We start from the raw sequence: 25,658 nt of genomic DNA, 5'->3' as shown, positions 1-25,658 counted from the left end.
CGGTTGGAAATGGCCTTAGAGCAATTCCACCTGTAAAAATATGCGCCAGTACCCAGCCCATTTCATCCACTCAGTGAACAGTGATAGACCCTAATAAACAGTAATAGGCTAAATGCATCTCTGCCCCTAAAAAATAGCCTAATCAATTTTCTTAAAATATTATTATTTTTATTATAAAATAATAAAAATAATAATTTTATTTTTAATTTCTACGAGGAAGCAAGCAAACATTGAGCAACTGTTTTGCTTTCTCATCTACTTTCCATGGCTACAACTGTTTTGCTCTCTTTCTGACGAGCAAGCAAACTCTGGTGACAATGATCACAAAGCAAGACACAATGAAGAAAAACAGAGTCACAAAATCCCTTGCATTCCACTTCCTCACCACCTTCGCTTCGACTCTCAAACTCTTGGCCTTCCTCAGCGCGTCGACCTCCTTCAACAAATCAAACTCCAACCCCTTCTTCTTCAGCTCCTCAATGCACTTTTCTAGTAGGTTCTTATCCTCATTTTCTTTCTCCAACAACGTCTCCAGGTGCCCCTCCGTGTTGCTTTTATACCTTATCGCCCAAATGATCCCCAGCGAGAAGCAGAGAGAGCAGAGTGACGGGATCCAGGACTTGTGACTGTGGGTCCCGCGACGAGGAACTAAAGAGAAGGGTGAGAGCCGTGCAATGGAAAAGGAAGAAGAAGATGAAGAACATTGTGATCTCATTTCGAACCAAGTTGATTTGGGACTCATTAATATTATGATTTTAGCTTGCTGACGTCATACGGGCCGGTCCATGGCTCTGTCAATTTTGGGATGCCCTGGAGACTAGCTTGGACTGGGTGCCAGCCTATCTGTTGGGTTAGAGTGGACTGGCTGGGTGCCGAGCCAATAATTTGGCTAGGTGTTGGCCTATTTGTTCCCCGATGTAACTGCTCTTAAGGAGCCAAATATTCATCCGTGACAATATAGCTTGTGTTTTGCATATATATTATTGAACTACTCTAATTAAGAGGTAAATGGGGTGTATTTCGCTCACCAGTCTTAAGTGGTGATAATGCTCGCCACCATATTTATCACTGTTAGATGAGTTTAACTTTTGAGATATGTGTCTATCCACTACACAAATATGGAAATATAAACTCATCTAACAATGATAAAATTAAATGATGAACATCACCATTACTTAGACCATCTCCAACCGAAGGGTCCAGATGGCCAGAGGGCCGAAAATAGCCCGAAACCGTCTCCAATTGAGGGTTAGGCCAAAGGGCCCCACTAGACAAAAAAAAGCCAAAAGGCCAATCGGTTGGCCCAACTTAGCCAGCCAGCTAGCCCTGGGCTGGCCAGAATTTTCATTATTCATGTCGGTTATATCTGACAACATTGTACTTATTCTTGTCGATTATAGCCGACAAGAATGGTAGGCCTTTTTAATTTTTATTTTTTACAAATTTTTAAATTTTTTTTATTTAATTCTTTTTTTTTCCCTATAACTTCCTAAGCCTAATAATAACATTAAATTAAATTAAGTAACATAAAACAACATTAAACAATATGAAACAACATTAAACTTAAATAATAAATTATGTTTGGCCCTATGACCCTCGGTTGGAGACGGATTTTTGTGACAGAACTAAAACGAGCCTTATAGTCCTTGGTTGAAGAGGGAGGCAAATATGATCATATATTGTTAATTAAAATATTAATATATTGGAAGGCCAGAGGGCTAAAACGAACCCTCTAACCCTCGTTCGGTTGAAGATGATCTTAAAGATGTTGAGCAAAAATATTTCCGAGGTAAAGGGCAGATTCGAATTGGGCACGAACACTCATCAATTGGCAGTAATGTTGAGTCCGCTTGGAGAAAAAAGAAATTGGGCCTTAAAACCGATGGACTAAAAATTGAGCCCAGCCTTGAAACCAAAGCAAAAATTTGGCGCATATCTGAAAATATCATTTTCTGGGAAATTCGAGTGGTTGACGGAGATTGGGAATCTCAGAGACTCGGCAACGAAGACTTGTAGCTTTACCAAAACAAAAATACCATCGAAGCGACTACCAGCGTTGTCGTCTTGGAAGCCCGCAGCTGCAGCCATGACTTTGAGCTCTGACCCTCCGGCCCCTCTGCCTTTAGAGTGGAAATTCTCTCAGGTCTTCGGCGAACGAGCTCCCGGAGACGACCTTCACGATGGTTATACTCTCTCTCTATGTATGTATGTATGTGTCTAGGTATGTATATACGTATGTATGTTGTGTTATTGATTGAAATATTCATTTTTCCTGCTTATGCTGTGTTTGGTTACTGAGAAAGTTTTGGAAAATGGAGATGAATTGCGATAATTTTACTTTTTTGCTTCTTTTGAGCTGGGAAAATGTATAAATTACTTTAAAACTATGGTTTTAACTAGTTGATTTTTTGGTTTAAATGGGAATGCAGATGTCGGTTTTAGTTTTCCAAAGGTTAATTCTTTTCGAAACCAAATGAAGAACTTGGATTTGTTTTGTTTATGTATATTTTAGTTACATTGCTTACGTAGAGAAGTAAAGAAATGAACTCCAGAAGTGATGCTTTTTCGTGTAGGTGATATGATATCCGCAATTGGATTCGACAAGAGTGGTGATTTCCTTGCCATTGGAGATCGGGGTGGCCGATGTGTGATATTCGAGAGGAAGGATGGGAAACATGTGAGAATTGCCAACACGCTTTTATATCGTTCAGGAAAATTTTAAATGGACATTTTTCAAATATGAGTACTTTTGAATTCACTTGGGGCTATCTTCCTTGTTAGGCTGGCATCTAATGTTGGATGAAATTGGGTTTACGTTCTTTTTACCCTTAATTGTTAATTGGCTTCGTAGACTTTAAATCTGCAACGCCCTCGACATGAATTGGAGCAGCTGGATTTCACGTCCACCCAGCATCCTGAATTTCAGTTTAAGACTGAGTTTCAGAGTCATGAACCTGAGGTATGTTTTAAAATCTTGTATTTAATGATGCACCATGTATGATACGCGTTGATACCTAAATTGGGTAATACCGGTGCATGTGTTTTGTTCTGTCGCTTCTATTTGTGAAATGGGGATGATTACGTTATCATGCTATTACGTTTTACTCAGTTTGACTACTTAAAGAGTGTGGAGATTGAAGAGAAGATCAACAAAGTAAGATGGTGTGCAACATCTAGTGGATCCCAGTTCATGCTTTCAACAAATGACAAGACGATAAAACTGTGGCAGGTATGAACTTTTCTAATTAAATCATTTTACTTAAAATGATGGACACTTGCTGCTAGCCAATGGAGTTGTGTTCTTGAATGAAAAGATGCATCAGAAAACCAAAAATCAGAAAAATTAATGTGCCAAGTGATTATACATGAGAAAACAACAGTGAAGAAACAAAGATAGAGCAGTTTGTGTTGAAAAGAATGCTACTTTACGTGTTTTATTGTCCAACAACAAGAAATTATCACAACCAAATTAGAGGCATATCACAGCTCTGTTAATATTGCATGTCCACTTTTGACTTGTTTGTTTTCTTGTTTCTGGGAACAGGTTAAGGAATCCAAGGTGAAGAAAGTAAAAGAAATGACCCCTTATCCACTGGCATCTTCGGATAATATGCTTCTGGCGGAAAGGAGTTTCATCAGCAGAGAAGATAAACCACCTTTTCCTAATGGCTATCGTCGGGAATGGATAGAGAAGATGGCTAAAAACATGTCATCTTCTGAAGACATGCATATGAAGGTTAGTACCCGTGCGTTTTAGTAAAATTTCTTTCTATCTGTTGGCATAGCTCTTGTGTTGTAACTTGTTAGAATCACTTTTGCACCGTGTTCAAATTTACTATTTATAACTTGTTTTTGTGACTAGGTTGCTGACATTGAAGACAATGCTCAAACAAGATGCCGAAAGGTGTATGCCCATGCTCATGATTTTAATATTAACTCCATCTCAAATAATAGGTAAAGTTTGTGGATAGCTTTATTTCAAAATCAGTATCTCGTCTAGCTAAAAATTTCCTCTGCCAGAAAAATTATGATATTCAGAAGCCACTTTGTTTATCCACTATGCAGATGCACCTTCGTGTATTTTTTTCCTTATTTGGTTGCCCTTATTGCTTCTTTAAATTGCCGAAATAACATGGATTTTATAAAGTAGATAGTTTTAAACTAAATGTATAGCATCTAAAAGATAATCTGCTTTAAACCCTTGTACAGCGATGGTGAAACATTTCTTTCTGCGGATGACCTTAGAATAAACTTGTGGAATCTTGAGATCAGTGACCAGTGTTTCAATATCCTTGATATGAAGCCACCAAACATGGAGGACCTTACTGGTAGTCTACCCTTTGTCTTTACATCTTATAATTTCTATGAACGCCTATATTTATGTATTCAATTGAATATGCTTAATATCATCCTAACATTTCATTTTTTTTTCGGATGATGATATGTTCCATTTGTGGGAAGATACTGATCAAGATATAGGTTAAAATTGTGGGAATGATGGTTTGGAATTGAGTTAGAATGTTTGAGATAGAAAGATTAAAATTTGTATGTTTTCAGAGAACTGAATTTTGAGAAAATTTCAGATTCTATAAAGTTCTAAATGGTTCTCCGTCTTTCAATTTAGCCATGGCATTAGGTTTTGCTTCCATAATTTTTGACCGTAGTTCCTTACTTATTTATGAAGGGACACTAACCAACAGGGGTGTCAATGTCTGACCAACCTGTTCACTCAGTTTTGAAAAAACAATTCCTGTGCTGTACCAATGTATCTATCAAATGAAAATATATGCTGATGATGAATTATTATCCAGAGGTCTTAACAGCGGCTGAATTCCATCCCATTCATTGTAATCTGCTTGCATACAGCAGCTCAAGAGGTTTTATTCGTTTAGTTGACATGCGGCAGTCAGCTTTATGTGATCACAGTGCAAGAATGTGAGTCTAATCACAGTTTCTGTTGGTTTTTGCGATCTGTGTGTTATTAGTTTTGATATAGTGCACGAGGATGTACTGATACTCGTTATTTGGAATTGGAGGGATTGACAGATTACAAGATGGAGATTCCCATGTGCCAAAGTCATTTTTCACGGAAATTATTGCATCTATCTCTGATATAAAGTTTTCGAAGGATGGGCGGCACATCTTAAGTCGCGACTACATGAATCTAAAGGTGCTTTATTTTGGTTGAGGTTTACTTTTAGATTTTGGATTTTCCTTCTAAAAATGTGATGCTTATAAAGTTATGTCATCGTCAAGTTTATGATGGCATTTTCAAAGTTCTTCTGTTGGTGCAAATTTGATTTGATTGCTGCTTATGTTTCTGTTTTAGATCTGGGATATGCATATGGATTCTTCACCAGTTGCAATATACAAGATTCATGAACACCTGCGCCCTAAGGTAAGCGGAGAAAAACCAACGTTTTGGCTCCAAGAGAGGTTCTTGGATAATTGGAGCATAAACTTCCTACATTAAAATATCACCACGTTAATTTTTGAAACCTGTGAACTGAGTTTCAAATGAATTGAATGGGTGTCATTATGATTCAACTTGTCTTTGAACTAGGTCCCTTACCCAGTTGCCCTTGCAGCAGACATGTGGTATCGTTGGCTTTTACTCATAAGTTCATATATACAACCTTTCATGACCCCATCTCCGTCGTCCCTACTGCTGACAGCCTTTTTCTCCTATGCAGTTATCTGAGTTGTATAACAATGATCGCATATTTGATAAATTTGGATGCTGTTTCAGTGGAGATGGACTTCATTTTGCAACTGGGTCTTATAGGTATGCCTTTTTGACAGGATCTCACATATTAAGTCACAGTACCGTTGTTACCAATCAAAATTGTGGAGTTGTATTTGCTTGCTTTTGCCCAACTGTTACAACTTTCTTTTATTTTGACTTAGCAACCTAGTGCGCATTTTTTCCCATGGAGATGGAAGTGAAGGAGCTACAATAGAAGCTAGCAAAACTCCCAACAGGTCTGTCCTAATTCCCTCAAATTGTAATTTGTCGAGTTGGTGCAATGGAACCTTATAGTCAAGCGGGCAGGGTTCATTTTCCCGGGACAACTGTTCGTTGTTGGATCCTCTTCCAGAAGTAGATATCTCCTTGGGCTTGAGGGATTATGAAATTTTTTTTCAAACTTTCTATTTAAATTTTCTCAGTGCAAAATGGTGTACCATAATACTCGAGAGTCCAAATTGTGAAACCAAGTCAACCCTTACTTAAAACTGTACATAATTTCAGTGCTATACAGATGCAAGTTATGTTTTACTTATTCTCTGAACCCTTTACTTCCCTTCTAAACTTGAAAGCAGGAAGCCAATTCTCCAGACTGCTCCAAGGGCAAGGAGGTCATCCTTGAGCAACCTGGCAAGAGGATTTTACCGGCATGGTTGGGCTTCTGAACCTCATTATATTCCCGTGCATTTTTCTTATATAGAATGCGTCTATCAGCGGATTGAAACACGTCCTTCTTCTGAATTTTCAGGGCATGAAAATTCAAGCTCGGGCGGTAATGACAGTAGTTACGACCTAAGCTCCAAGATTCTACATTTGGCATGGCATCCAGAAACAAACTTGATTGCTAGTGCTGCTGGGAATAGCTTATTCATGTATTATGCATAGATTTGTGTACAGTACAGTACTACAGTTACAATTTAAAGTAAGGACAGTGCTATTCACAACCCATTATTACCACTCACATGCTCTTGTTGATTCTTGGCTATTGTTCTTCCTTAATTTATTCGGTCCCACGGCCGGAAATTGAGAGGGATGTGTTAGAAATAAAAAAAGGTGTGTGAATAGCACTGTCCCAAAGTAATTGTATAAAAGTGTCAGCTTTTACTATATATTATAGGCAGTAATTTTGAAAGTTGGAAATTCCTAACCCCAACTGTGTAATTGTGACTAAACAACACTTATTTTATCGTGCTAATAACATCTCTAAGATCTTATGGAAATCAGAAACCTATATTTCCCTAATCTTGTGAAAATTGTGAGCAAAAAGATTTTATTGGCTTTACGAGCCAATCTATTTGGTCATGCACTCGTGATTATATGAATGAGGACTATTATTTAGTCGTGGATGATTTCACACTCATTTTTTCTCCGATGCACTGGGGAGGGCAAACGGAAAAACAGAAATTCATAAATCATTTTGCTTTAGTCATGCTCATGTGTTATGAGAGATTATACGAAAACAAACACGGCTAATCTTTTAGATTTGTTTCCTCACAAGGAAAGCTCTTGAGATTCTCTGAAGTGACGAGAAAAATGAAACAAAGAACTACAAAAGCTCTAAGAACTAGTTCTATCTAGATGGGTTGTGTTTTTTATGTTCGTGTTATTTTTGAGTCATTTTTGTTATTTTAATTGGTCGTATTATGTCAAATTCATAATCTTAACGCGTTTTTATCGGGTTCTTAATGAGTGACCCATTAACCACCCAACTCGTTAACGAATTCTTAATATGTGACCTGATAACCTCTTACTCATTAACAAGTTGACCAAAATTTATTATTTTTTTGTTATTTCGTATCTAGTTAACAATAGAAATCGCCAAACCTAGTGCAATGATCAAGAAAAGTAAAACAACAAATCGAAATTATGATAAGTTGAGAGTTCGATATTTGTCTTGCTCCACCGACTCATGATCCTAAAAAGGGAAAAACATGGGCATATTCCCTTTCATATGACACTGATCTATAATGTGCTTTTGACAAATGCTACTGTATACTTCACACGCATATTTTACATATATGCATTACATGTCAGACCTACTATGCCAAGAGATAAGGGAAAGGGATCTGGATCCCTACCATCAAATTCTCCTTATCAATTAATTCGAGTTTTTGAAATTTGATTCAACGGCTGCAAATAAGGGCCAAAGTTATAATAACTTTAGTTATTAGATCAAATTTCAAGAGTCTGAATTATTTGATAAGAATGATCTGACGGAAGAGCCATGAAAAAGATCCCTTTCCAGAGATAAGCATCCAACTTGCAGATTTGTTTATTATTTGGGCAGCTCAGACACCACTGCCCAAAACCCTTCCTTCCATGCCACAAACCTGCCCGTTTGCCCGAAACCCCCTCACCAGTTGCCCTAGAAGACCCTAGATACTCTCAGATCCCTTATATAAACCAAAGCAGAGCAAAATTCTCTTCATTTCATTTGCATAGCCTCCTTGGTCTTCCTCCTCCCTCCGTTGTGCGTTTGTATGCCATTAGGGTTTATCTTTTCTTTCTGCCGCAAAACATGTTTTAGTTTAATGATGCTTTGATTATGGTCTATTTCTCTCATTACCGAGGCCGTCAAACGTATTTTGATGTTTGATCAATTTACAGCTCGTTTGATGCTACTATCTTTATCAATTTTCAATTGTTGAAAATTAAAAACAAAATAATTATCAAACGGGTTCTTTTTAGCACCTTGCTAGTTAAGTTTGTGATGTTCTTGATTTTATGTGTGTGTGTGTGTAGATATATATATGTGTGTATGTGTATGTGTATGTGTATGTGTATGTGTATATGTATATATATATATGTATATGTATGTGTATGTGTATCAGTGTATGTGTGTGTTATAGAAGGGTTTAGTTTACGTGCAAAAATCTTCCATCCGCATGCAACAGATGATGGGCAGAGCGGCCATGTTTTGCACAGATTGACTGAAAAAATTGAGTGCTCCTTTTCTGTGTGCTTCAGTTAGCTGTTTGCTTCTTTAAGAGGTTATGTGCGATTTCTGCAGAATCTCTTTGGATGTCTCAGCATACATAACATACATACAAACATACACGATATCATACATACATACATACATATATATATATATATATATATATGCTTATCGGTGATATCATACATTTGATTTACTCCATTTGGTAAAGGAAAATTGTTTATGTGCTTAAATTCCAAAAGTTTACTTGGAAAGGTCAAGCAATAATTTGGAAACTTTTTTTCTTTCTAAAAATAGTTGGTAAGGAATAAGGATCACATAACAATTTCGGGATGCTTACTAAATATGGCAAATTCTTCCCCTTCCATATCGAGATTAAAGTCATGGTCCCCAGTTGACTAAAAACTGATCCAAAATAGGTATGCCGATAATTTGACGAACAGTCCAATTGCCTTAGAGTGTAAGACGGGCTTGTCATTTATGGATGGACTGGTCCTCAAGCCCATCTCGGCCTCTTTGACCTAGATGACCAACGAGGTCATAGAACTCTTGACACAACGATATATTCACATTAATTAATTCACATAAATTAAGATATTTACTTTAAGTAACAGATGGAAGAATAAATTTATTGTGAACTCATCATTTATAAGATTCAAATGTAATATTTCATATTTATGAGGGAAGAGGAATATCAGTAGCATTATTTTTTCCAAAGTTACGCGATCATTATGTCGAGTTCGCTCGACATTGTTCTCGCAAGAGTCTCAGTATACTTTACTTGTTCACCTATGTCGGTTTGGGGTAAGTTAACCGGCAAGATCGCCCTTCCAATTCGAAGTTTTTTCTTAGAAGTTTCAACCTTGTTGGCTATGACAATAGTTGCAACTATAAACACTCGCAATTGTGACAGGACGGTACGCTCTACTCTCTCGCAACCCTGTGGTACTAAATTGATGAGGTCGTAGAACTAGAACTTTAAGATGAAAACGAAATTGAAAACTGAAAAATGCGGGGCACAAGTGTAACAAGCAATACTTAAGAAAATGAGAATTGACTCTTCTCTCATGACGTGGTAGTCAACGTTGTTAGGCTCATGTTTTATTCTTGGTTGAAAGTTAACTTTGTGCTAATGTAATATGAGAAAGTTAAACCCTCTTAAATAAAGAAAGAGAGAATTAAACTCAAACATGTGGCAAGTAAACGTTGTCATGTGTGTGAATGAAATATGAGGAAGTTAAACTCTTTTAAAGAAGAGAGCGTCTTTTAAACTTAATACGTCGCGGATAATACTGTTAAGAGCGTGTTAATAAAATATGAAGTATACGGCTAGCCAAGACAAACCCAATTAATGAAAGGCTTCATAGATAAATAGTCTCACAGTATTCAATTAATGCTTGATCCCCCATTAGTGCTGTTTGAGTATTAATGCTTGATCCCCCATCAATACTGTTTGAGTTTTCTTGCATGTGCACATACGTGTACGTTTTGGTTATATTAGCATAACGATTCGTGAAATCTAAGGTAGGTTGGAATCGAGATGCATAAATCTGGCAAAGGATTACGGAGGCGCGTTCGATTTATTTTAAATAATTACATGTTAATTGAGACACTAATTACCAACAATTTGAAGACACTATTTACCAAATGGTACTTGTGTAGAGCCATATCTATTACAAGAAAGACGAGGTAGAAAGAAGATGAAGAATTGAAACATGGTCCGTCAACGTGATTAATTGAGTTGGTAATGATCGTTCTTTTCGCTAGATCAAGGTGTAGGTTCGAGTCTCGCAATCTTTTTTAATGAGCGACCTATAAAAGCTAAAAGAATGATTAAGACTCATTTGTAAGTCCTCAAATAAATTTATAGTATGTCTGATCCTGGATGTGGTAGCATAAATCAAAGTTGGATGAGATTTATGAGTCCATCTTTTTAACTCTCTCTCTCTCTCTCATATTTTCCTCTTCACGCTTGCCCACTTCTCTTTCCTCTTTCACCCTTCTCAACCTCTCTTTCTCTCCCTCTATATAAATCTCAATGCTGTAAATTTTGTAGTTTAAGTGTGATTATATAAATTCTAAATTATATTTGATTCTAATTATTATTTTCTATATGAACTTGTATTCCTTGAGGAAGAAGGATTTCTTCTCCCTCTTATTACTATAAATAAAGGCACTACGTAGGGAAATAACACGCACATTCCTCTACACAATTCTACAAACATATCTCTCTCTCTTCTCTCTTTGCCGCCGGCCCCCTTCCCCTTGTCAGATAAAATAGGCCACAACACTCAAGTTATTTTTCATGAATTTTAATTCATGAACAACACTTAATTGGTTGTTATTTTTTAAAAATAGTTCAAATTCTTCTTTGGCGAGAATCAAACCTAAGACCTCTCATTTACAAATGAAGAGAAATATCATTAGACCGTAGTACTAAATAAATAGTTAAAAAAAAGGTAAAAAAATTAAATATTAAATACCTCCTTATTTTAAAATGTAGCGAATGTTTTGTTTAAAAAAGGTAAAAAATTTGCAGAGGATTCTTATTTCCTCTTTAAAAGACACCTCCTTATTTTTTTGGTTCAACTGAAAAGCCTCTGTAAATAGAAAATGGTTTGCACTTTGTGTGCATTTTAAAGAAACTCACAAAATAAAAGGAAAGAATAATTGATTTTTTACCAGCCGAAGAAATGGGAACTGATTTTCCACAAAAGGGAATTGTGTATGTTTATAAATACCACCCAGTTTTTCTCAGACCAATTACTCCAAGGGAAATTTTATTTAAACTCATGTAACCTCTTTTTACACCCAACTTAAAATTTAAATGTGAGTTGTCTTTTTAATCTTATTACATAATTATTATCAAGTGCAAGATGAAATTAACAATAAAAATAAAAGTTATCAACAAACCCACACTCAATATCTAAGAGCTAAAAACAAGCTTTTTGTTGATGAATAGTGATTTTCAATTCTCAACCATCAATGCTGAAAGTTGAGAAGATGGGTTTTTGGGTTTGCTATGCTTTGTGTGTGGTCATTAGTCATTACCTTTAGGAGTCTAATTGCTTATGATTTGATAGTGTAAAAATTGAGGAAAAAGTAGTAAAAAGAGAAAAGATGACGTTCGTGTAGCTTTCTACGATCATAACAGTAACACTCATGAAAATAAATGAGCATATTATTGGCTAATTGTAGCGATTAGTGTTGCAAGATTTATCCCAAACTTTGTAATATGCTACTATTTTTTCTTGATCTCTATTAATACAAACTCGTGTCGTTGCTTTAAAAAAAAAAAAAATGGAATGACACATCTGCTGAAAATTGGTTCATTAGGAAGCCAAAAGTGATGGGGACCGTTATATTAGAATGTTTAGCCCACTTTTTGTTATCGTAATTTGTGGTGGTCTTACAAGATTCATAAACAAGTAGAAAATTCACCAAATTATTTGACTTGTCCACACAAATCAAACTCTAGAAAGCTTTCATTCCTTTAAACAAGTAGAAACTTCACCAAACTATTTAATTTGGAATTTTATTTTCTAAATGGGTGTAAAAATATATTTACATTTTGAATTGAGTTTGTGAGGGTAGTTTAGGTTGACACACTCCAACCAGAGTCAAGGCATGCTAGCCGTCACTCGAAGGTGATGTAACCAAAATGTGAACAAATTAAAATCGAAACTAGAACTTATTTAAACTAATAAAGTGAGTACGCAGTAAAGGGTAGAACCCATAGAATACAAATCTTCAGAGCATAGATGACAAATAGTGCAATCGAAACTAGTTAAGTACCTAATACACAACGGGATAAGTTCCTACACTTAAATAGGGATATGTCAGAATCGCTGGCTAATCCTTGTACGCCACAGAGTAATTTAGATAACTAGGACCTGGATGGGCGAAAAACAGAAGGATGAGTGGGCAAAAACAAAAGTTTATAAAATCTATTTATTTTTTGAACATACTAACCTCTCACCATAAAACATGTATAGCTTCTAGAAAATCATACTATGTATAGATATGAAATCAAATGCAATTCAACAGTAAATCCAGAAGCATGCCACAACACAATCTCAACAGTAATATAGGTAAAATTAAGTATTCAATCAATCTATACTAGCACACAAGTCGGAGTCACCTAATGCGACCTGTACGACTATCCTGATGCTCATCAATCTATGCTAGCACATGAGTCGAAGTTGCCTAATGTGACCTATACGACAGAACTGGGTGTAATAATATACGCTATAGTGCTACAATCACGTGAAGACTATCGCTAATCGCGGTCACCTACGAGTTGGAGTTGCCTAATGTAACATGTACGATAGGACTGGCACCTACTTGGATCCAAGGTGAGTCTGCAGTGCTGAAGTGAGCAGCACGTGAAAGACTGGCCCTGACCCGGGGCAAGCACTAACACTGAGGTGCAGCAATGATGAGAAAACTATATAAATATAAGCATACCATAACAATTTAATAATTCTAGTTAACATAATAAACTTACCTGCGCATCCCGTAGGATTATTTAGTATTTCACAACAGTGCAACATTTCTTATAACATTATTTAATCATGGCATGATATGCATAAATCAATTCAAAAGCATTTATGGAAAGAGTTACGGGATAGAGAGAGTGAGAAGAAGATGAGAGAGACTGAGAGAGAAGTGACATACAATGTTTATAATTGGTTGAGTGAGAGTGAGGGTGAGTTTGATTGGTGAGGGGGGATTTAGGGGAAAACAAGGGAATGTGAGGGTTTTAGGGGTTGTGATTGGTGAATGTGTGAAGAAAGGGGACGTTGATGAGCGCAAATTGTATACTTATTTTATCCCGAAAATTACATTTACTTGTGATATATTGGATTTAAATGTAAGCAATTACATGTCATTTGTATTTTTATGGCTAAAATAAGATGATGGAGAAATATATCATAACTCTTTGATCTTTAAAGCTAGTCAAGTAAATCTGGTACTTATTTTAAATGACCATTTATCTAGTGCTCTAACTATTTAACCATTTGTTCATTTGAAATATTAAAAGCCAAGACCACTATGTGCTAATTGATTTCAATGTGAATTGGATGCAGGATGAGAAATATAGAAGAACATGTGGCCACAAAGCTCATGAAAGTTTGCTCTTATCGTTTCATCTGCATAGAAGAGAGAGAGAGAAAAAAAAGCTGTTATCTTATTAAATTCTAAGGAGCAAGCAACAACAAGTAAAAGACACGAGATTATGTATTTCTTCATTGAGAAATAAACGGAGGTGTGTAAATGCACAAAGTGGCCATCAAGGAATTCAATTGTTATGTCTTCCTTTATTGTCAACAATAAATCGATGTTAAGTATTCGTCGGTTACGGAGAATGAAAGAAGGAAGCTAAGGGGAAAGACAAAAGAAACCAAAAGGAACAGCTTGAGTTCAATTGGCATTAATTTGTAGATAATTGGGGCTACTCATTATGGAAGAAATGAATGAAAGAGAGAAGAAGAAAAGGAAGAATAAGACAAGCAGAAGAAGGAAGCAAAAGTGGGCAAGACAAAAAAGAAAAAAAGGGCTGATTAATATAGTTAATTGGCTGGTCATTATTCATTAAAGAAAAAGAAAAAGAAGAGGAATTAAAGAGAGGCAAATTGATCATCATTCAACAAGAAAAGAAAAGGGGAAAAAGGTTGCGGCATGTAGACATCAAGGGGAAGAAGGCAGCGGCAAAGCAAGAGATTTTCAGGCTTTTCTAAACTTATGTTTCTTTTAATTTTATGAATTCAATAATATTTCCGATTATGTTTCGGAACTAATTTCTTTTTGCTAGGGTTACGATGTAGCCTAACTATGAATTCTTAATTTCTCAGTTTAATTATTTATGAAGTTTCATTCACTTTGAGTATCATTTTGCTGTGCTTATGAGCTTGATTTTAATCTTAGTGATTGGCCACCACTTTGGTTTGAGTTAAGTATATTTGATGCGAGTTAACACAAATGCCATGTTGTTAATTCGGTTTTAGTGTCTTGCAAATGGTACCATGAATTCCTTGATGTAGATGTCATACACTAGGTTTCATGTTGTCTATTAAGTAGTTCTCAAATCATTAATGAACTCGTGTTGTTTAGTAATCTAGATGCCATAGATTGTTAGCACATATGAGTATACATAGTAATATAGATGCCATGGATACTATATGAATTAGAGGAACTAGACCGTCAATTTGGATGATTACTCATTAATAATTAACTGTAGGAATTAAGTTGGATTGGTTATGATGAATCGGATGCTCTAATGTTTTTCGCAATTGATTTATAATTTGATTTTTTTGTTGTTCTTGTCATTTATTTAAGCTCATTTGATTTTTGTTTACATTTACAATTTCAAAGTTCTTTCTCAAATCATCAATTTTTCCATTTCAATTCAAGTGCAATACAAATTAAGTTGGATAATTAGAATTATTTCAACCTTAGTTGGAACGATCTTGTGCTTGCCAACTATACTACTTAACAATTCATACACTTCAAGCATTAAAATTTGGACTTAATTGGGTTGATTTCGGTTAATCTAATTTTGGCAACAGACATGGATCCCATTTTAAAAGGAGCTAAAAGATAGGGTTTTGTACAAGTGAAATCCGACGAAATCTAATGTACCCTATCAAAAATAGTAATTTCCTACACTAATAAATTAGCACACCCGAGAGTACAATTTCACCCATTGTTAACACATTTTAACTAGATGTAACTTTTTGTTACAAGTCTGTTTCAAGCCTAACTCACACTCACACGTTCGTAACGAGTACCATTTAATTACGATAACAAGAAAAATAATTAAAAGCCGAATAACCACGTTCACGTCACTTTGCCAACAAGGACATAAATGTCAATTTACACACTCGGGGAGAAATTACATAGAAAATCAAGGACGGGTCGTCACATAAGTAGTAAGTTTGGGTTTAAAGAAATATTAATTTTTTAATTAAAAATGGGGAATTGTTATTGGTATTCCAAAATTCTCATTCTACACTTCAAATTTTCTATATTTAGAAAGAAAAATATACTTGTGAGGAGTGTAAAATAAAAATTTTGGAATGCCAATAACACTTCTCTAAAAATAATATAAATATAAAAAGTAAGTTAAGTGTAGAAAAATATGATATGGGATCAAATAAAATTTTCGTGGCTCCAATTTCCCAAGACTGAAGCTTTGGAGAGCAAAAGTCCTCAAAGTCACCAGATTTCGCTCAATTTTTATCTGGGCAGTTGGATTTCCGTCTTGGAAATTGAAATTTATAGACATAGTAGGACTCTTCTCAGTTCCAAAATCTCAGAGGTTTTGCTGCCATGGCAGTTTCAACGCAGCTCCAATCTGTGATCAGTCTTGCTTCGTTGACTCCCCGCACTAAGCTCGAATTCGGAAGCAGCTCCAATCTGTGACCAGTCTTGCTTCGTTGGCAACGGATCCCATTTAAAAAGGGAAGGTGGATTGTCTGCTGTTCCATTTTCATACTCTCCTCATGCCCTTTTATTTGTGTGGTCACGATTAAACCACGTCAATATTTTATATTCTTATTACTTTTTGTTTTATTATTTCTATAAAAAATTAATATAAAATGTTGACGTGGTTTAACCGTGACCACATATCACAAAATGGCATAAGAAGATTATGAAAATGAGGGGCCAGACAATCCACCTCCTTAAAAAGGAGCTAAAAGATAGGTTTTGTACAAGTGAAATCCGATGAAATCTAACGTACCCTATCAAAAACAGTAATTTCTTACACTAATAAATTAGCACACCCGCGTGTACAATTTCACTCGTTGTTAACGCATTTTAACTAGACGTAACTTTTTCGTTACAAGTCTGTTTCGAGCCTAACTCATGTTCACGCGTCATAACAACGAGTACCATTTAATTACGATAACAAGAAAAATAATTAAAAGCCGAATAACCACGTCCATGTCACTTTGCCAACAAGGGCATAAATGTCAATTTACACACTCGGGGAGAAATTACATGAAAAATTAAGGACGGATCGTCACATAGGTAGTAAATTTGAGTTTAAAGATATTTTAATTCTTTAATTAAAAATAATATGTATGCAGAAAGAAAGTTGGGTGTAAAAAAATGTTATATAAGTTCAAATAAAATTTTTGTGGCTCCAAATTTCCAAAGACTGAGTCTTTGGAGAGCAAAAGTCCTCAAAGTCACCAGATTTCGCTCAATTTTTATCTGGGCAGTTGGATTTTCGTCTTGGAAATTGAAATTTATAGGCATTGTAGGACTCTTCTCAGTTCCAAAATCTCAGTGGTTTTGCTGCCATGGCAGTTTCAACGCAGCTCCAGTCTGTGACCAGTCTTGCTTCGTCGACTCACCGCACTAAGCTCGAATTCCGAAGCAGCTGCTGCATTCCTTCAGTTATCAGAACAGAGCAGAGAAGCTCAGCTGCTGGCCGTGTCAATGCCGTGCTCTCCTCCGCGCCCAGCGTTTCTGAGAAACCAAATTCGAAGCCGCAGATAGCTTCTTTCAGTGAGGTGACAATTGGGGTTCTTTAAATTTTAAAATTTTCTGTGGATTTTGTGAATTTGAGTTTTTGTTTTGGGGGAGAACATGGACTGGGTTGTGAGATTTTGGTGTGGTTTGTGCAGTTGATCGAGTCTTTGATTAGTCGGGTGGATTTGACGGAGGAGGAAGCTGAAGCGTCGTTGGAGTTCTTGCTGGATGATGCCAATGAGGCTTTGATCAGCGCGTTTCTTGTGTTGTTGAGAGCCAAAGGAGAGACTTATGAAGAAGTAAGTATTCTTTTTTTTTTTTTTTTTTCAAAGAAACTTTTGAATTTTGAGTAGATCAAATTATATGATTGCAGTTCTATGTGAATGCATCCATTCTCACGCATGGGCCATTCTTTTACTTGTGTTTTCGTCGTGGACATATTATTCGTTACTTAAGCCAATCTAGAATCTAGAATCCGTTCGGAAATCGATTTTATTTTGTTTTCGTCGTGGACATATTAGACAACTGTGAACTTTTGTTTGTGAAATTTGTGAACTGGTGATTGAATGTGTAAGTTACTACAGAGCCTCGTCTAGGAAAAATATGAATGTTTTTTTTTCTAATAATAAGCATCCATGTGATAAGTTGATAATCACAAGGTAAATAAACTATTTTTCATTAATCATTTTCTCCCCCAAATGATTGTATTACATCATAATTTAAAGGAAACAAGGATAAGGGAAGCATAAATGAATTACAACTAATTTCTAAGTTATTAAAAGTGCACTGCCATTATTATTCCAATTCCAAAGCATGTGAGCAATTTCCAAGTTGTATGCTTGCTCCCGCATCACTTTCTGTTCCGAGGGTGCATGATAACAGCACTTGGGTTGATAGTTTTTCTTCTGGTTGTGCCATCTTATTAGTTTGTTGGTCTGTTCTGCATTTGTGGTGGCTTGGTTTTTTCAGGGTGTTTCCATTGTTTTTCTGATCTGATCCTGTTGTTTCGGTAGGTCAAGTACACCGTTATATAGCTTATTTCCTGGATAATTATTTTAATGGTTATTATTATTAAACAGATTGTGGGATTGGCAAAGGCAATGATGAAGCACAGTTTGAAGATACAAGACTTAGGGGATGTGGTTGACATTGTTGGAACTGGTGGTGATGGTGCAAACACAGTAAACATTTCCACAGGGGCTGCAATACTTGCTGCAGCTTGTGGTGCAAAAGTTGCAAAGGTAACATCCATCTATATTGATATTGTGATATTTTTGTGTTTTGTTTCTCTTATCAAAGTTAATACTATCAGACAATTGTTTGTATCTCAGCAAGGAAGCCGTTCGAGTTCCTCTGCATGTGGAAGTGCTGATGTATTAGAAGCTTTGGGGATAATAATTGATTTGGACCCTGAGGTTGGTGCACTAAATATTTTATTTTTAAAGTGTTCAAATAAATGTGCAGTTGTGATCTCAAATTTGGCCAGACAGATGCTCATTCAGGTTGGGATTGTTCTTGAAACAGGGGGTAACTAGATGTGTGAACGAAGCAGGCATTGGCTTTATGATGGCACCCAAATATCATCCAGCAATGCATATTGTTCACCCTGTCAGAAAGAAACTGAAAGTAAAGACCGTGTTTAACGTATTGGGACCCATGTTGAATCCAGCAAGAGTACCTTTTGCTGTTGTTGGTGTATACAAGGTTGACTTGGTGAGTGTTGATTCTTAGAATTTTAGCATTAACGATGGTAACTTGGAGAAGGTTGGACTTTACACTATAACTACTGAGCTGCATGCATCTTGATAGGTCTTAAAGATGGCCAAAGCTTTGCAAAGCTTTGGAATGAAGAGAGCATTAGTCGTTCACTCCGAAGGCTTGGACGAAATGAGTCCACTGGGTAAAATTCCTTTTTTATATTAGATTACGTCTGAGCTAATACAATATCATCACAATTTTTCTTCTAGTTTACCATAAAGCCTCACTTTTACGTGATTGATTTGAATATAGGACCCGGGCATATCCTTGATGTAACTCCTAACAAGATTGAGGAGTTCTCCTTTGATCCATGTGAGAATCTTATCTCTAGTTTTCAACTGTTGATTCTTGTGCTTATAGTTCGTTGGATGATTTTTCGTTCAACTCAATGTTCTCATCAATTCGTAATTTTCCCTGTATACAGTGGATTTTGGAATTCCTCGCTGCACCTTAGATGATTTGCGGGGTGGAGGCCCGGAGTATAATGCTGATGCACTAAAGCGTGTATTGTCAGGGGAGAAGGGTCCCGTTGCAGATGCATTTGTATGTTCCCTTGATCGTTACAACAAAATATGAACTTTGTCACTTTCTTCCTATGTTTGATAAATCTACTCATTACCAAAACTATTGGCCAGATCTTAACCGCTGCAGCAGCTCTCTTGGTCAGCGGTCGGGTGAACACCTTAGCTGAAGGTATCTCTTTGGCTCGTGAAACACAAATGTCAGGGAAAGCTATTAGGATCCTTGACCAATGGGTAGCAATCTCCAATGTAAGTGGTCTGGCCATGTATTCGTATTTTCATTTTATGATTAAACGTATCAATTTCGTTAATCCGCTTTGTTTAATGACTGCAGACAATGATTAAGGATACAATTATTTACTAAGGACGACGTCTGGTACGTGTTTGGATACCAGATTCGACGATGAAGACCCGTTGTAGAGTCAACGCAGTTGAGAGAACAAAATGAGGTGAAGGGTTGTATTTTGTATAATTACTGTTCTCTGTGTTTTCATTCTGCCTCTGCAACTCGAAAATCAAGTGTAGTTTATGAAATAATGGAAGCAAATAAGTTTCAAAGTTATGTTTACATCACTCTCTCTCTCTCTCTCTCTCTCTCTCTCTCTCTCTCTCTCTCTCTCTATGCATACATATGCTAAATTCGATATCCATTTCAATAATGTTTCTTTGTAATCCAAGCTAGTATACACAACAGTAATCCTGCAAAAAAAAAAAAAAAAAAACTCACTAATATTCAGAGACCAAAGTTATATCATTCGAAAATTTGCATGTGTACAAGGTTGCTAAAGGGTGTGATATCCACACACTTTTTTATTTCTCACACACCCTTCTAATTTTCGACCGTCGGATCGGATGAATTAAAGAAGATCAACGGACAGAAATTAACAAAGGGTGTGTGAGAAGTAAAAAATGGTGTGTGGATGGCACACCCCATTGCTAAAATGACAAATTTGACACGAATTGTTGTACTATAATGATGAGCAGAAGAAAGTACCTCTCAATGTGTAACTCTCCACCATAGGGTATGTTCTTGTTGATGCCGATTTTACTGCACACCAGACAAAACGATCATCAATTAAGTTATGCACTAATAAATGACTAGGCGAGCAGATTAGGATCGCATAGCCGTCTCTTAACGCTCAAATACGAATACGCTTACTCGTAAATTAGAATAATTTAAAATATATAGATTGCGTAGTTAAGTCATAGAAAGGAGAATCATGGTGGGGATGTCTAACCGGAATCACAATTTGATGTGGAATTGAGGCTCCCACACATACACAATTGCTTAATGCCATCGGTACCGTAACCGCACGTGCCTCCGGTTGCCTCACACGCTCTACAAAACTGATCATTTTCTTGAACAGAATACTTCACTCGGATACCATAAGACCACCCGTGGGCCCCATCGAGCTTCAGTGGGGCCAGATTGTAAGCACTGCTATACCCTTGACACTGAAGCTTGGTGAGATTAACGGCCTTGATGGCCTCAAACGGCACTGCACAGCACTCAGGTGGGCCCGACCCAAACCAGAAGCCCACCCTCCTATGGCCCAACGAATTCCACGCTGGACAACCATAGTACTCTTCGCAACTCATGCCGGAAACGTTTCTGCATGGCAAGTGCTTCCCCGGAAAGCCTTGGAAGAGCGGCGACTCAGCCGAGCAGCCGATCAGCATGAACACGTTGTCGGTGGTCGGGGTCATGTACGGGGCCCGCCATTGCTCGACGGAGAAGCCGTTGCCCTTGGCACCTAGCACTATGTTGTCGCATGTTGACATGTGAGGGTCGTGTAACGTGAGGGCTTGGTAAGCGTAGTCTATGTCCAAGACTCTGTAAGATCCCGAGCTGATGTGAAACATGAGCACATCGTTGATGCAGTATAAGAGATCTCGAAAGCCCGGGTGGCCGCAGCCGGAGTGGACGGCGAACGGGTAATCTACGGTGAGGTTTCCGCAATACGATCTGCAGGTGTTGGCCGAACGTGATGGAAGAAACGAAGAAAATATAAGACAGAGGAAGCTGGAAATTATGAGCATAGTTGTTATAGTATTGCTACTCATGGATGCAAGTGAGAGAGAGTTTTGAGTGAGATGTGAGGTTAGTGATATGAGTGACTTTGTGGATAATGCAAATGAATGATACCTTGCTTGGATGATTTGAGAAATATTTCAATGTGTCGAGAACATGATCTGATACACCAAATGTCATAATATAAGTGATTGAAATTGTTTTTTTTAAACATTCACTTACTTGTATTATAACATTTAATATATCGAGTTGTATTTTCTATTGACTAAAAAATCTCTCTTTGCTTGAATGATTTGCCTTAAGAATACCTTTTGGTGAATTGTTTATGGGTTTTGCTCCTCTTTTTGGTTGGAGAATTATTTGTTTTTAAAACTTTAGTGTATGCTTTTGAAAAATTGAAATATTGCAGAAGCTTTAGTTTGCTTTTGGGTCATGGGAGGGTAATAAAATTGCACGAAATGATTCCGATGGGGTTGCATTATGTTCCATTGTTTTTTGCTTTTCCATGACTACTTAACAAAGAAGTTGAAATAGAAGCATATGAAAACTAAAAGGTGATATTAAAGCCAATGCTTGTGTCCACTTATTCTTTCAATTATGATTAATGAAATTTTACTGTCTGAATATCATAATCGAAATCGTTTATTCTCTTCATATTTGTAAAAAAAAATATTCAATTTGGAGACCGTTTAGTCATCTATACGTGTTAAACCAATCAAAAATTTTAGTGACGAGTAGCATTCTTATGATGCACCGTCCATTTGTTTTATGCTATGAATGATTAAAAGATCTATTAATGATTAAAAGCTCCAAACTAAATAATTTTTTGCATATATGGTCTATAGATGATAAATAGAATGAATAGTTTTAATTTTGATGTTTGGACGGTAAAGATTCATTAATTGTAAGTGGGGAGACAAATAAGTTATTTTATGAAGGATACAAGCATTATCCGAGATGAAAGCACTAACAACAATTTCTTTCTACAACGTCCTTTGTGTGGAAACATAAATTAACCATGCCCAATCAAAGTTTACCACGTGGATAATGAGCTTTGATATGGCTAAAATACTCTTGATGGCGTGAACAAACCACCGGCTCAACCCTAAAGCCAAACGTCTGAAGAAGAGAGAAGAAAACGACGCGTCGTTTATTGTGATACTCACTTTGACTATTGAAGTGAAGTTTCCACGTGCCACCGCACACGAGCGAGAAAATCTGGCGGTGGCGGTGACTCATTACCACCGTCCGCATTGCCTCTTACCTTGTGTTTGGCTGCCCTGAATAACAGTAACTCTTGACTGCATTCAGCTTTCTATCTTCTGTTTGGCTGAGAATTTTCTCGGAAACCAAACACCATAGTGTTATAGAAGGCCCTCTTTCTCTTTGGATGGTTCATGTAAAGAGCATACTGTTTGATAAATGGAAGCTCCCGAAGACCCCGTCTCAAACGTAATGGATCATCCTTTGGTAACTTTACTTCCTGAAAATCCTTTCAAAAATTCAACTTTTCTGCTATTCTGATATGATAATTCTCCAAAAATGTTAAATTTATGATCATCATTTCTGGGTCAAGTTTATGATCATTGATCTTAGCGTAACTCGTTTAATTGGGTCCTCAAAAAATGTTAAATTTATGATCATCATTTCTGGGTCAAGTTTATGATCATTGATCTTAGCGTAACTTGTTTAATTGGGTCCTCAAAAAATGTTAAATTTGGAGAATTTGAAACTTGGGTTTGATTTGCTAAATCTTATTGGAACTTGGGGTTTATCATATTCGAAATGCCCACCATGTGTTTGGTGAAATTCCTGTTAGAGTGATGATGGCATTGTTTTCTTTGAATTAGCATTCTCCGAAACTAGCAGGAACTGTCAACTGGGGCACGGCGACTGTCATCGGAGTGTTTGCAGGCTTGTTTTACGGTGGTAGCAAGGAAGCAGCTGCTTCAGTTGTAAGTTTGTATCTAAATTAACAATGTTCCGAAGTGCTTGTTTAATGCTTTGTGGTTATTCGTGACAATGTTTGAACAACTGAGGTGTTTGATTAGTGTTGTAATCTTCGAAAAGATTGGATATCGACAGACATATTTGATTGGCAGAGCAAAGATGCAGAAGTAATGTTGAAGCTGGGGAGCACGCCAGACAAGCGTGAACAATATCGTCTCATGAGAGATGCAATGGAGAAAAGGTTCATTCGTGTCACTCGGGGCTCGATAGTTGGTGGAGTGCGTCTTGGATTGTTTACTGCAACCTTTTGTGGTATACAGAATCTGTTTGCCGAGAAAAGGGGCGTGCACGATGTTTTCAATGTTGTTGGAGCCGGATCAGCCACTGCTGCTACGTTTGCTCTAATAAGTATGACTCATATCTGATCTTTGGGCTTCTTTTCGTTAACTGGTTGTTGTCATTGGGCATGTGCCAAAGCATCAACTTCTGAATTGTTGCTTATGGCCCTTTCAGAATGTTGAATTAAAAGTAATTCAATGGAATGCAATGTCTTCTCATTATATAACATTTGGTTCCTACTTGAACCAGTGCCCGGATCATTGGCTTGGCGAACAAGAAACGTGATGTTGGGTGCTGCCCTAGGGGCGGCGTTTGGTTTTCCACTTGGTAACACTTTCAACCATGTCATTTTCCAAGTGTACTTTTAATCGATCATATAGTCGCTAACATGGGTTGATGTATATCGTGGCAGGGTGGGCCCATTTGAAGCTGGTAGAGAAGGCAAATGAAGGGAATGCGGCTGCACATCCTGATTCAGATCAAAGAGAAGCAAGGAGTGGTGTTGGCGCTGCAATTGACAGGCTGGAAGAAAACTTGAATAAGTAGAACAGAAAATTCTGCAAGGCAAGACCTCCCCGTTGTCCCGCGCCAAAAGAAAAGGTTGAAAATTCGAGAAAAAGTAGTAAGATGAGCTAAAGAACTATGCAGTACTTTTTTTGAACGTGTTTTCAGTGAAAATTTATTGTTTCTTTGTTAGGAAAACGAAGAACCGTTGCTTACCACATAATGTTATGATAATTGCAAACACAATCATGGATTTGAATCTGTGATTTATCTTTGTTTTGGTTTACAACTATGTTCAAGCAGAATTAATTAGGTTTTGTTTGATCTTCTTTGCATTAATTCCCTTTCCATGAATAATTTCTACTTAAACACCTGCGGAAAGATATTCAAAATGAAAGTTTAATCCTGAAACAATCTACTCCATCGTGGACAGATCATCACTCCACTCCGATCCTCCGATCAGTTCTAAGTTCAGTCGACTACAGCGAAGTTTGATACGGTTCAAAAGAGTGAGCAAATGGTTGTAGCAGCCACTCGACAGCAGCGTGAATCCTCCGATCAGTTCTAAGTTCAGTCGACGGCAGCAAAGTTTGGTACGGTTCAAAAGAGTGAGCAAATGGCTAGAATGAGCAAATGGTCGTAGCAGCAACTCGACAGCAGCGTGAATCCTCCGATCAGTTCTAAGTTCAGTCGACGGCAGCAAAGTTTGGTACGGTTCAAAAGAGTGAGCAAATGGCTAGAATGAGCAAATGGTCGTAGCAGCCACTCGACAGCAGCGTGAATCCTCCGATCAGTTCTAAGTTCAGTCGACGGCAGCAAAGTTTGGTACGGTTCAAAAGAGTGAGCAAATGGCTAGAATGAGCAAATGGTCGTAGCAGCCACTCGACAGCAGCGTGAATCCTCCGATCAGTTCTAAGTTCAGTCGACTACAGCAAAGTTTGATACGGTTTGTTCTCATAAATTTGCACTGAAATCAACTGACCTGACCATCTTTCCTTTCTATGATTCTTCACTCTCTCTGTCCAGACATAAAAGGTTTCAACCCATATGAACAATGTACGTCTTCCAGATTTCCACCGTCGCCTTCCACTCATGCTCAGCCGCATTCCCGACATCCGGATTATTCAATATTCTATGATCTGATGAAGAAGAGAGCATCCAACCCGAGTTGAATTGCCTTCTTGTTTAATACCACTCGCTTTCACCTCCTCCAAATGTTTCTCAACCACACTGCAGATTTTTTCTTCATAATTTTGAATATCCATCCGGCAATTTAACGCATTGGTTGGAGATGCTCGTGTCAAATTATTGTCTCTTAAAAGATGAATTTCAGAGGGCAGCAAGTAAGATGCAGTTAGAGACCGAAGGTTTTGTACTTAAAACTGAGAT

General features: G+C 37.1%; 5 protein-coding genes across 19 annotated transcripts; 3 read left to right on the top strand and 2 right to left on the bottom strand.

Moving 5' to 3' along the window:
• Nucleotides 1–268: 268 nt before the first annotated feature.
• Nucleotides 269–715, bottom strand: LOC148691098 (uncharacterized). The gene has a single exon (XM_088684615.1). It carries the CDS (start codon nt 713–715, stop codon nt 269–271), a length of 447 nt encoding a protein of 148 aa, XP_088540741.1.
• Nucleotides 716–1,908: 1,193 nt separating this feature from the next.
• LOC137712603 (serine/threonine protein phosphatase 2A 55 kDa regulatory subunit B beta isoform) lies at nt 1,909–6,966 on the top strand. 9 transcript variants are annotated; one of them, XR_015955766.1, is made up of 15 exons: nt 1,943–2,201; nt 2,574–2,677; nt 2,852–2,959; nt 3,110–3,229; nt 3,545–3,736; nt 3,863–3,954; nt 4,210–4,328; nt 4,812–4,935; nt 5,047–5,170; nt 5,330–5,398; nt 5,564–5,598; nt 5,694–5,785; nt 5,908–5,982; nt 6,322–6,398; nt 6,495–6,966. XR_015955766.1 is itself a non-coding variant. In XM_068451708.2 (14 exons), the coding sequence occupies exons 1-14, from the start codon at nt 2,087–2,089 to the stop codon at nt 6,629–6,631; spliced, it is 1,530 nt and encodes a 509-aa protein (XP_068307809.2). In that variant the 5' UTR covers nt 1,909–2,086; the 3' UTR covers nt 6,632–6,966. The 9 variants fall into 9 exon arrangements, 6 of the variants coding, with proteins under 6 accessions (XP_068307809.2, XP_068307808.2, XP_088540439.1 ...); XR_015955768.1 differs by having other exon boundaries at nt 1,944–2,183; XM_068451708.2 differs by lacking the exon at nt 5,564–5,598 and having other exon boundaries at nt 1,909–2,183.
• A 9,838-nt stretch (nt 6,967–16,804) lies between these two features.
• Nucleotides 16,805–20,012, top strand: LOC137713625 (anthranilate phosphoribosyltransferase, chloroplastic). Its single transcript, XM_068452947.2, has 10 exons — nt 16,805–17,206; nt 17,321–17,464; nt 18,245–18,406; nt 18,497–18,580; nt 18,690–18,878; nt 18,975–19,065; nt 19,176–19,235; nt 19,348–19,466; nt 19,559–19,693; nt 19,779–20,012. Exons 1-10 carry the CDS (start codon nt 16,994–16,996, stop codon nt 19,806–19,808), a joined length of 1,227 nt encoding a protein of 408 aa, XP_068309048.2. The 5' UTR covers nt 16,805–16,993; the 3' UTR covers nt 19,809–20,012.
• Nucleotides 19,947–21,553, bottom strand: LOC137712360 (uncharacterized). The gene is made up of 3 exons (XM_068451449.2): nt 20,683–21,553; nt 20,439–20,492; nt 19,947–20,143 (listed from the first exon to the last, which is right to left on the bottom strand). The coding sequence occupies exons 1-3, from the start codon at nt 21,506–21,508 to the stop codon at nt 20,097–20,099; spliced, it is 927 nt and encodes a 308-aa protein (XP_068307550.2). The 5' UTR covers nt 21,509–21,553; the 3' UTR covers nt 19,947–20,096.
• Nucleotides 21,554–22,746: 1,193 nt separating this feature from the next.
• LOC137713707 (uncharacterized) lies at nt 22,747–24,877 on the top strand. 7 transcript variants are annotated; one of them, XR_011065328.2, is made up of 6 exons: nt 22,747–22,946; nt 23,327–23,431; nt 23,579–23,834; nt 24,015–24,092; nt 24,178–24,365; nt 24,703–24,877. XR_011065328.2 is itself a non-coding variant. In XM_068453048.2 (5 exons), exons 1-5 carry the CDS (start codon nt 22,899–22,901, stop codon nt 24,309–24,311), a joined length of 603 nt encoding a protein of 200 aa, XP_068309149.2. In that variant the 5' UTR covers nt 22,747–22,898; the 3' UTR covers nt 24,312–24,558. The 7 variants fall into 7 exon arrangements, 4 of the variants coding, with proteins under 4 accessions (XP_068309149.2, XP_068309148.2, XP_088540617.1 ...); XR_015955794.1 differs by having other exon boundaries at nt 22,747–22,928; nt 24,703–24,838; XR_015955793.1 differs by having other exon boundaries at nt 23,528–23,834; nt 24,703–24,838.
• The last annotated feature ends 781 nt before the right edge of the window (nt 24,878–25,658 follow it).

This window comes from Pyrus communis, chromosome 14 (genome assembly GCF_041283825.1).
Source record: "Pyrus communis isolate YQ-2024b chromosome 14, ASM4128382v1, whole genome shotgun sequence".
NCBI classification, from domain to species: Eukaryota; Viridiplantae; Streptophyta; class Magnoliopsida; order Rosales; family Rosaceae; genus Pyrus; species Pyrus communis.
The sequence above is the reverse complement of the archived record's forward strand: the minus strand, read 5'-3'. Positions and strand labels throughout refer to the sequence as shown.

What these genes read in the sequence shown, in the direction of transcription:
- LOC137713707 (XM_088684490.1), top strand. Translation starts at nt 22,899, where the DNA reads ATGGAAGCTCCCGAAGACCCCGTCTCAAACGTAATGGATCATCCTTTG. An exon ending in ACGTAATGGATCATCCTTTG is followed by an intron (nt 22,947 to 23,326) that starts GTAACTTTACTT and finishes TCTTTGAATTAG; the next exon opens with CATTCTCCGAAACTAGCAGG. An exon ending in TGCTACGTTTGCTCTAATAA is followed by an intron (nt 23,835 to 24,014) that starts GTATGACTCATA and finishes TACTTGAACCAG; the next exon opens with TGCCCGGATCATTGGCTTGG.
- LOC137712603 (XM_088684312.1), top strand. Translation starts at nt 2,087, where the DNA reads ATGACTTTGAGCTCTGACCCTCCGGCCCCTCTGCCTTTAGAGTGGAAA. An exon ending in TGGTTATACTCTCTCTCTAT is followed by an intron (nt 2,202 to 2,573) that starts GTATGTATGTAT and finishes TTTTTCGTGTAG; the next exon opens with GTGATATGATATCCGCAATT. An exon ending in AACTCCATCTCAAATAATAG is followed by an intron (nt 3,955 to 4,209) that starts GTAAAGTTTGTG and finishes ACCCTTGTACAG; the next exon opens with CGATGGTGAAACATTTCTTT.
- LOC137713625 (XM_068452947.2), top strand. Translation starts at nt 16,994, where the DNA reads ATGGCAGTTTCAACGCAGCTCCAGTCTGTGACCAGTCTTGCTTCGTCG. An exon ending in GTGGTGCAAAAGTTGCAAAG is followed by an intron (nt 18,407 to 18,496) that starts GTAACATCCATC and finishes TTTGTATCTCAG; the next exon opens with CAAGGAAGCCGTTCGAGTTC. An exon ending in GTCCCGTTGCAGATGCATTT is followed by an intron (nt 19,467 to 19,558) that starts GTATGTTCCCTT and finishes ACTATTGGCCAG; the next exon opens with ATCTTAACCGCTGCAGCAGC.
- LOC148691098 (XM_088684615.1), bottom strand. Translation starts at nt 715, where the DNA reads ATGAGATCACAATGTTCTTCATCTTCTTCTTCCTTTTCCATTGCACGG.
- LOC137712360 (XM_068451449.2), bottom strand. Translation starts at nt 21,508, where the DNA reads ATGAGTAGCAATACTATAACAACTATGCTCATAATTTCCAGCTTCCTC. An exon ending in CACATCAAATTGTGATTCCG is followed by an intron (nt 20,493 to 20,682) that starts GTTAGACATCCC and finishes TCTGGTGTGCAG; the next exon opens with TAAAATCGGCATCAACAAGA. An exon ending in GGAGAGTTACACATTGAGAG is followed by an intron (nt 20,144 to 20,438) that starts GTACTTTCTTCT and finishes TTTTTTTTGCAG; the next exon opens with GATTACTGTTGTGTATACTA.